The 10,234-nt window shown below is 47.6% G+C and overlaps 1 protein-coding gene across 1 annotated transcript; it reads right to left on the reverse strand.

Moving 5' to 3' along the window:
• Nucleotides 1-52: 52 nt before the first annotated feature.
• LOC105703141 (small subunit processome component 20 homolog) lies at nt 53-10,214 on the reverse strand. Its single transcript, XM_012431294.2, has 12 exons — nt 10,059-10,214; nt 9,698-9,978; nt 7,163-9,586; nt 4,380-7,058; nt 4,063-4,318; nt 3,192-3,794; nt 2,336-2,899; nt 2,039-2,221; nt 1,546-1,870; nt 996-1,426; nt 510-779; nt 53-436 (listed from the first exon to the last, which is right to left on the reverse strand). The coding sequence occupies exons 1-12, from the start codon at nt 10,101-10,103 to the stop codon at nt 287-289; spliced, it is 8,211 nt and encodes a 2,736-aa protein (XP_012286717.1). The 5' UTR covers nt 10,104-10,214; the 3' UTR covers nt 53-286.
• Nucleotides 10,215-10,234: the final 20 nt, after the last annotated feature.

Raw genomic sequence — 10,234 nt, forward strand, 5'->3', positions numbered from 1 at the left:
AAAAGAAACTGCGTGCGCATTATGACTGTTCTCTCTTTCTTTCCATTCACGATATTTAATTTTCTGAAACCTAATTTCTATTTCAAGCCCAGAAAAAACTGGTATATCATATAATTGCAATTATTAACTATCCGTTTATAAATTTCAATCGATTAAACTTGCGTCTCTATAAAACATGTTATCTAAAAGATAGATTCCCTAAACTTAAAACCTATTACTTCAAATATAATCAACAGGATTTATACAGTTCTGTACAGTGCAAAATTCAGTCCTTCGAGAAGTGGATTTAAAATTCTTCTAAATTCACTTCTTTCTTGGGTTTCTTCCTCGGCGTCTTTTTACCCTTCATGACATCCATCTTCCTCTTCTTGGCTTCTTTCTTCTTCTGTTGCCTCGCGATCTTCCTCTTGGCCGCCAATTCTGGATCTGTGACGAACTGAAATAAAAACAAGAAGACAGATCATTGTGTCCGAATTTAATCCCAAGAAACTTAAAGTGCAATTCGTTACTTGTTGGGTTCGTGTTCTTTTCCTTTCGGCTCTCCTCATGTCGAGCCTCTGTTGAACCTTCCTCAACAACCTCGTGTACTCTTCGGCATCCAGTTTCTTCTTAATCATTCTTGCGGCGTCTTTAGCCAAATGTCGAAGAGGAGCATTCGATTCCTCCGTCGTGGAAATTTCTCTAACCAAAGGCGACATTACGTGAAGTAAAACTGGCTCCAGATACTCCATGGGTATAGCGGTCACCATTCCAGCGAATAATTTAAATACCGCGGTTCTCTGCAAGATAATAAAACATAATTAAGTCCGATTGATATATTGAAAGACGCTCACTGCCTCATCGTCCGAACCACTGGGCATAGAAATTTGAAATTTAGGGTTATGTTCCTTTCATAACCTAGATGCTCGCTAAGAGATTTTTCCCAGTAATCCCAAGTATTTTATAAACCAAAATTTAATCACCATCTCTCTACGTTACGTTTTATGTGTGCTTACCACGGATATGGATTTCGGAGCTTGAGCAACTTCCATGTTAACAGCTTTCCGTAATCTCTTGACAAACCAGATTAACGATACGTATGAAGCATTATGTTCATCCTCGTTAGACGTCTCCTTTGTATCCTCAAGTTTCGGTTTCACAGACCTCAAGAGACGCGAGATGAAAATTAAATTTTTCACAACTTGATCGGCGAACTCATCGCACATCATATCTGGATGTAACTGTGCGATAAGATCCAGACTCAGGGTTTTGATAGTATTCATGGGATCGGAGTACATGTACCCATCGTCCAGGGTGCACTTCTCTGGATTCTCCAGAAGTTCCACAACTCTCTTGACATCCAGAGCAGCCAAAATGAAACCGATCATCTGGGTGGACGCCAGCCTCACCCACAAATGTGGATGAGCTAGTAAAGACTGACTGTGCTCTGCCAAGATAAAAGAATACATTTAAATAGTACACCTTCTTAACACGATAAGGGAGACGCTGAGAAATTAAATCTACATCGATAAAGTGAAACTCATCTACACCCTTTTTCCCGGCTACCTGCGAACGAGGAAACGAAGCTCTGGTGCTTTTTACTATTTAAAAGCTTGGGGCAGTTAGCCGAGATTTTCAGGAGCAATTGCATAACTTGGAAGATGTAATGGTCCATCACTTTCTCGGGAACCTCTTCGGCGCTACGTCCTCTCTTGGGGCCACCTCCCAGGGATTTCACGTAACGTCCGACTTCCGTTTTATCCACCCCCTCGAAATGATGGAACTGCTTCAATATTAGAGGCAGAACTTGCGAAAGCCGGGAGTCAAACTTCTCCTTTTCTGCCGTTGCGAAGATTCCGCAAAGCTGCGCCGCCAATCTCCTGTGGACCAGCTTGGAAAAAAAACGCAAGATAAATAAATTAACGCCGCGTGACGTCATAGGGGGGTGATGTGGGAGTTCTGTTTTACCGAGTCCAAAGGATAATCCGATATCGGTCAAAGTTACTTAACAAATACTGTCAGAAAACCCACCTAATTGTAACAGATTCACATATTTTACCTTTTTATCTTTAAACCAGACAGCCACCAGGGTGAATAACTTTGTTCGCTGGTTGTGAGGGATGCGAATGAGCATTTCCTTCAGGCACTTTGCACAGAGCTTCCGACAAGTGGGGTCATCATCGTTGACTAATCTTGCACCGACCATCAGGAAGAGAACTTCTGAATGTTCCGACAGTACTTCCTAAAGAACAATAAAATAGGGTCTTCTGAACGTTTATAAACAATAGATAAAGGACGCCATTGGGTCTCTTGATTTTTTACACATCACACCTCGGGTATACTTTGAGAGACCTACCACGGGGAATCCCGTGACGACGTTGTGAATCATCTCCAGGGCACTCAGGCGACCTTGCTGGACCTCGAAGCCGAGTTGGGTCAGGAAGAAGGACAAATGCTTGACCAATTGATTTCCAATCGGGTATTCCATGAGGAAGGTGTAAAAGACAGATCTCGCTTGTTGCCTGACGTGGTCCAGGTCGGAGGTTACGCTGAGCTTCGCCACCTTATGCATCACTCCGTGGATCTCGGGGACGATTAATTTCCTGTTAATAATCGCCTTGAGGAGGCCAAAAGCCGTGGCCTGCTTGTCGGTGTCGTGGAGGTCTTGCTCGGCGTACAACAGCAAGATCTTCAGCTGGTCGACGGTTATCCTGAAGTCCTTAACGTCCCGCACCAGGACTGAGACGCATTTAAACGACGCCACGACCAGGTCGAAGTTGTCCCCTTTGCTCAAACCAGCTGCCGCGTATTTGTGGAGGATCCCGAACAAGGAGGAGCAGATTTCCGGGGCCGCCTTCTTCAGGGAGGGCAAGCTCATCTTCAGGATCCAGCCTAGGCACTGCAGAGCCAGGGTGCTCAGCTGGAACCAGGATATTCATTATTCATCTCTGAGCATTTAAAATGGAATATTACTGGTTAAATGTAGAAAATACTTCAGTAAACAATTGCGAGACAATTCTGACTTGCTCCAGTCGGTAAGACAGTTCCTCCGAGAAAAGATTTAGTTCCAGCTAAGCCTCACAGATGGCGCTGTCGGTTCGTTAGATTATGAAAAAAGTCGGCAATTCACGGGATCTCGTTAATTGTAGATTGTATAAATTTTCTAGAGTATCAGGAACCCGAGCTAGGTCTACAGAGTCTGGAACATGCACCTTGACGTGTTGGGCCTTAAGGCACTCGCTGAGGACCTCGACGAAGGGGTCCAGGTAAGGTCTGAACTCCTGGTTGGAGACGCGCTCCCTTTTCAGGAAGATATGACAGAGCCTCAGGCCAAACTCCACCATTACGTGTGCGTTCGTGTTCCTGGAGGTTTTCGCAGTCTGTTTCACTCCCATTCTGCTCTTCGGCTCCTTGGGGATGATGAAGCAGTCCGGGTTCTGTCGGGCCTTAATCCGAGCTTCCTGTTCAGATATTGGCTCGCTCTTTTCAGGACCCAAATCTGGGATGCTCTCGGAGACGACTCCGTAGAGGAAGATGAGCATTCTCTCGGTAGGGATGAAAGTGTTGTCAGCAAGGCCCAGGACGATCTGTCGTAGACATTCGACGGCCTTCCTGACAGTCTTGTAGGAGTGCGTCTTCGTGAGGACTTCCTTCAGAGGTAAGGTCAAGTCCAGGAGACAGGATTCCGATATAAACTGCGCCAGTATGTGGAAGATGTCGTAGCTCTTCGTGGACTTTGCCTCGGAGACGTTCTTCACGATCCCAGCAACCTCTTTCTCCTCTGCGGTTAGACCGAAGAGATCAACTTTGCAGACCTGGAAGAAGCTACGCATTGAGTCTCCTCATTTCTACAAGGGAAAATTCCTTCGCTGACTTATCTTATGCTAGTCTAAATCACTGCGAGCTGATTTCATTATTTCCTTTAGACATATCAGCCGAGCCCATCATGTAACGATGCCCTTGTAATTATAGAAAGAGGTAACGGAGAGGCATAGAAGTTGCCCAGTGCCACATCTATTTAAAATGGTGGATCGATGGGTTTTACGTGTTAAGGAATTATGAACACATGAACATTGTTCGTACCGAGAGGAGGCTTTGTAGATTCTGGTTAACGTGGACTGGTTTGAGGTATGGCTTCAGAGAAACCATTACAGCATGGATCGTGTAGACCAGAACATGAACTTGAAAGCCCTTAGTCAGAAGACCGTTCATTTCTGTCAGTAAATGATGAAGGTAATCCGGACCCAGGGTGATCATGATCTTCTGGAGGATCTCCCGAGTGATTCTCCTCACGGAGTCCAGCCGAGACTTCAGGAACGTGCAGATCTTCATCAGGACCCTAAAAAGAATTCCCCGGATAAGGAGATCGTAAAACATCATCAATGAAAGTGAAAAATTACCCGGGTAGATTCTTGTCGAGGGCGTCCCCCGGGAGTTTCTGAAGGAGCTTCACCAGAGCAAGAGCAATGGGCACCCTGACCATCTCTTCTTCCTCCCTCTCAGCTCCCGTCCTCTTCCTATTGACCTTGTGGCTGGTTTCATGGCGAGTCCTGGCGACGATGGCGCGATGAAGCTGGGGCAACAGCCCCTTGGAGATGCCGAAGACGACCCTCCTGGCAGCAGACTGGGATAGAACGAGCTCCTTCTTCACGGCAGGAAGTTCCTCGGCATCCTCTCCGTCTTCCTTCGCGACCTCTTCGCCCTTGGGCTCTTTGGCATCGAGGGCTTCATCGAGCTTCTCCAAGGAAGCGTCCTCCTCCTCCTCCTCCTCCTCCTGAACGGCGTCTTCGGCATCTCCAGGAGGCTTCTCGGGTTTGCCTGGTGGAGAGACCTTGACCTGCCCCTCAGGTTTCTCCTTAAACTTCCCCAGGTCGTAATGAAAGCCGTCCAGGATGGCAACGACGATCCTGACGATCTGCCTCTGGTGTTCCGTGGAGGACTTCAGCTTGTCCAGGTAGAACCTGAGGAGGACCTCGTACTGCTGCCAGGGCAGCAATCTGGAAACAACCCCCAGGGTGTCGATGGAGGCGTCGACCAAGCTGTTCTTCTTGGCGAAGGCGTCGTTGCATAGATAGTTGGAGGCCAAGGGAAGGACGAAGTGCGTCAGGGTCTTCGGGTTAGGCGTCTTCTTCAGGGTCCCGGCAACGGAGCAGAACTTGAGGAGAGCCCTGGCTCTCCTATGTAGCTGGAGATGTTGGGAGTTCTCGAAGAAGTCGACCTCGGGGTCGAGCTTGTCAGCCAGGGGGGACAAGTCCCTGAAGACGGGGTGGACATCCGGACACTCCATGGCCATCCTCCCCAGGAACGCGATGGACTGCATCCTGACGACCTCGTTCTTGCTCCGAATCCCGCTCCTGATGATGGCCAGGACGTTCTCCTCGACCAGGAAGAGCCTGTCCCGGTTGTCGGCCTTGAACCTCTGGGCCAGCTTCGGGCCCAGGGTCTTCAGGCACTGCCCAGAGGAGTCCCTGAGCGCCAGGTCGGTCTCATGCTTCAGGAAGAAGAAGCAGTTGTGAATAACGGCCACCCCGAACTCCAGACTGACCCGCTCCTCCTCCAGGAGTCCGTTGATCCCAGAGAAGGCGTCGAGCCTCTTCTGGAAATCCGGCTGCTCGACCCACTTCCGGTCCCAGGCGTTCAGGTCGACGAGGACCTCGCAGTTGGCCTTCAAGACCTTCCTCGAGTCTTCCCCGGACCTCTCCGCGATATCCTGGAATATTTCCAAGAGGATCTTCCTAGCAGGGATATTCGACACCGTGCCAACCAGGGGCACGACCAGACGGAGATGCTTTTCCGGTCTCTTCACCCGCTTCACCAGGTTCGCCGCCGTGGTGACGAGGTCCAAGACGGCCTCGTCAGCTCCGGGGATCCCGGCTTTCTTAACTAATATCGGCAAAACCAGGGTCAGCAGAGCGTCGCATGAATCAGGGTCTGAAACCAGCTCCGAAATGCGAGAGAGGATCGTTAATTCAGTCTTGTTCACCACCCGTTTAGTGCGAATTAATTTCCTCTTAACGTACTCCAGGATGGCGGGGACGTGGGGCAAGAGAATAGCAGAGCCGAAGTTAACGCCGATGGCTGTTTTCGGAACTACCAGGCAATTTCTGAGGACCTCGTCCAAAGGAGCAGCTTTCAGGTCCACGTCCATCCGGTCAGGGTCTTCCTGGAGGGTGAGCAGTTTCAGAAGAATCTCCAAAATGGCGTTTATCACGGACGGCTGCGTCCTGGGGCCGCACAGGAGGCGCATGACGAAGGGGAGAGGCGTCATCTCCGTGGAGGCTTCCTGGTGCTTTATGAACAGCGGGAAGTATCTAGGGTTCTGGCTCCAGGCTGAAAAGAGCTTCAGTAATGCCGTGGGGCTGTGAATCCCTTCCATCGGCAGCTTCTCCACCCAGGGGAAGACCGCCACCTCGAAGAGGGCGTCCAGCTGATCGGCGGTCCATCCGAAGTTCTCGAAGTGGGAGAAAAACCTGGCGAGGATCGCCACGCAGCTCGTCCGGACGTTCCTGATGGAGGGCAGGAAGCCAGGGTGGACCTCGCCGGCCCTCTTCAGGACGCCGACGACCTGGGCCAGGATGCAGATGAGCAGCCCCAGCAGCCTTGGGAGAAGTTTCTCCATGTTCCCCCCGAATTGCTCGATGATGATGCTGAGGAGGTTCACGGTGCTCTGGAGCCGCTTCGGGGGGACCACGTTCTGGAGGTCGGTCTTCTCGATCACGTCCTTGATCAGGGATTTCAGGTCCAGGTCCTCGTCCAAGGCCTTCGGCAGGAATCTTAGCAAGGGACCGAACGCCATCCTGGAGAAGGCTAGCATCTCGTTTTCCCGACTTCCAGCCAGGAATCTGAGGACTGCTTTTCTTCGCACCAGGCCTCCGCCTTTCCCTCCCGTCCTGGTGCCGGTTCTTGTCGCCATTTTCGCGTAGATGATCCTCATCACTAGAGGCATCAGCTCCTCTCGATGCTCCTCCTGGAGGATTTCGCTGTCCTGGTCTATTCGGAAGCGGATCAGCTCGCTTTTCAAGTTCTTCTCGTCCACCAGGTTCTGCAGTTGTTCCTTGTAAGGGAGTATGTACTTGTGCCTGGCGATAAAGTTCGAAAATTCTTCAATCAATTAAAGCAATGCAAAAATCCCTACTGATATATTCGTGGAATAATACAATTTATGATATATTCAGAATTTCACCTGTATGACAAGAGACAGTTAAGCGCAGCCTTCTGAATCTCTACGTTCCTCGAAGACAGCAACTCCAGGTATATGTTTTCTACTTCGGAGGCTCTGTGCAGCATCCTCGGATTGGACATCTTCGAGAACACCTCCATCTGGCCCAGAAGAAGTTTGATCTTCCGCAGTCTAGAGCCAAACCTCGACTTTGCCTGCTCCGAAGCTTTCGAAGCTTCGGTCTCATCCTCTCCGATGTCCTCTTCTTCGGTGTTCTCTATAGCTGACAGTTTTCTGGAGTGTATCGCGATGTCGCATGACTTCGCCTCCTCGGAATTGCACCTGAAGAAATTACTCTCGACGAAGCCAACAAACAGTCCAGTGATGTCTCTGTTTTTCACTTCGCAGAATTCTGGGAAGTACGACATGCATTTCCAGAGGAGGAGTTTGTAATTCTCATGGTCAGGCTTGTCGTCACCCTGGGAGAGTCTTTCCTGGATCTTGGAAAGGACATCGCACTCGAAGGAAGCACTTTCACTACGCACCGAAGGTCTCTCCGAAGTCAGCTCGGAGAGGAAGATTTCCCAGAATTGGGAGCACTCTTTATGGGCGTACGTCGCGATAATTTTGCACACCGGGTCCCATATTAAAGAAAAGTTCACATACAAATTCCCAATTAAGTATCTCAATGGGAAACCGTGGTACTTGGATCGAAGATTGACAGTAGCATGGCACTGGTAAGAGAGGGCTTCGAGGTGGAGCAATTTGTCTCGATACTTCTGTATCGATGCAGACCGGCTTTCGGCTAACAGAGGCAGCTCGAAGGCATTCTTATCGGCACTACCTTCAGAGATGCGAAGCACTTCCACAGTTTTAAACAGAGAATATATATGTGCCGCTATTAGTCGTACGTGATGAAATGGAGAACCCAGCATCGGTGCGATGCATTCGTGCAGAGCTTCGAATGTTGACCTGTTAACGTATTCCCCACGGGCACTCAACTCACTGACACTAGTCAGAAACAAGTCCGTAAAGTTTAAAACAATTTCACTGTCAGAAAACTTACGGGCAAGATTACAAACACTAATGTTAGTTTCTTGAAGAAATTTGTGGAGAACACTCGGTTCGAGGATATGAATAACCGTTTCCATGGCCAGTAAAAAAGAGAAGCGGAACCTTTTAAGTTCCTCGGTGTCATTCTGTGCATTGGAAGCCAGTAAATTCTCATGTAATGATATCGTCTCACGTAGTAAAACAGCTTCCAGTATTTTTGGCTTTGGACTTAGATGAGGAAGAATAATTAAAATCCTCAAAGAGTCTTCCGTAGCATTAGGTGTAGAAAGTGACGTCAACTCCTTCTCCAAATAAGTTATCGTCTCTGGAGATAAATGTCGTACATCCAGGGTGAATTTATTCCACTTTGAGAGACCCACGCCATTCAAACACGGTGGTGATTTTTCCTCTATGATTTTAGACAGTAATCGCAAAGCTTTGCTATCCAGTCTTGCATCGATTGTCTGCAAAATATGTGGCAGCACCAATGCTTCAAAAGAGGAGTAGTGAATCAGTTCTTCGATGATCTTGTATAGAAAATCGGTACTGTCTACCGACAAAACTTTCAACGCTAACTGGCATGACGTTTCTTGTGTAAGTTTCACATTAGGCCCTAATAAAACAGCAATGGAAACTTTAACGACGGTCTGCAAAATTTCCTCCTCTTGCTTGTGCTCATCGATTACTTGCACGAGAGTTTTAACAAACGGTATCGGGTTCGTTAACATCTTTCCCCCGTTAAAAGTGACAATGGGTAACGCAAGTTTCATTATCAGCGCTAAACCACTTTCTCGATTTGTACGGGCTTGACAATTATTCTCTGAAAATTTCTCAATCATTTTTATGAGAACACTCCATAATATCTCACTTCGTTGTGGCTGAATATTAGTTAGAATGTTATTCAATATTTGCTCCAAGACTTTATACAAGAGTTTCTGATCGATCGATTCATCTTGCAGTGCCTGAAAGTAGAGAGTCAGCATTTGCTCCGCACAGGAATGAAATTGTCCCGGTACTCCAGAAACAACTTCGTACAGCAGCTTGCCACACCCTTGAGTGCCACCAGGTCTCTCCCGAAGGTTGTTCAAGATAAGTCGTAAAAAGCCATCCTTGTCTTTGACTTTGCGAACCACAAATGAGAAACTTTCAGCAGCAAAATTGTTGATATACACTGGCCTTGAATCAGCTAATAGCGGTAGTAACAGGTCGAATACTGCGTCGACGTTTCTTATCAAATATCTCCATAGAAACTTGAATAAGTAAGCGAGAGCAGTAAATGCGTGCTCTAATTGCTCCGCATCTTTCGTGTTCAACAGACTCGTAATAACTGCCAAGAATTCTGGGAAATATTCATAGAAATCTTTCTGCAAGTCTCTCGCAACGGCCACAACTAACCTGAAATTAGATTGAACTTCAGTAAGAGTTGAAACAATCAAAATAACGAATACGTTCGCTATTGTAAACGGTGACTCGGAACGAAGGCACAGCTGGTAATCGTGAACTTACTCCAAGATCGGTTGCAAAGATAAGACGTCTTTCATCTTCAAATACTTCATTAGAGTATCGACTACATGTTGCTTGCTGTTAAGCAGCTGCGGGAGTGTCACGATATTTCGTACTTCCTTCTTAAAGCTGCAATAGCTCTCCGAGAGGTTAAGTACGTTCCACTTTTGCAAAGCTTCGTGAAAGTACGTCTCCTCGACTTCGGAGTCATCTTCATTGCGGTGAGACACTCTATGAAATACGTCCACGTCGATTTCGGATATTCTTTCGGAGAACGGTTTAAACTGCAACGAAATTATATATTATAATAAATTAAGAGCTCCCAGTTTGAGGTTAGATGGATTTTGTCTTCCTACTCTCTTACCTTAAACGTGTTCGTTTCCTTGTGCCTCGTCGGTTTGGTCTTCATTTTGAATTAGAATAACCTAACCTCGTTAGAAACTTACCCTACGAAAGGATAATAATTATTTTTAAAAAACTCATTCATAAGCAAAACGCTGTACACCTGCACGTGTAACCACAGGAAGCGGTTTTTAAATT

Source organism: Orussus abietinus, unplaced genomic scaffold (genome assembly GCF_000612105.2).
Source record: "Orussus abietinus isolate OABI.00-Male unplaced genomic scaffold, Oabi_2.0 scaffold236, whole genome shotgun sequence".
Lineage (NCBI taxonomy): Eukaryota > Metazoa > Arthropoda > Insecta > Hymenoptera > Orussidae > Orussus > Orussus abietinus.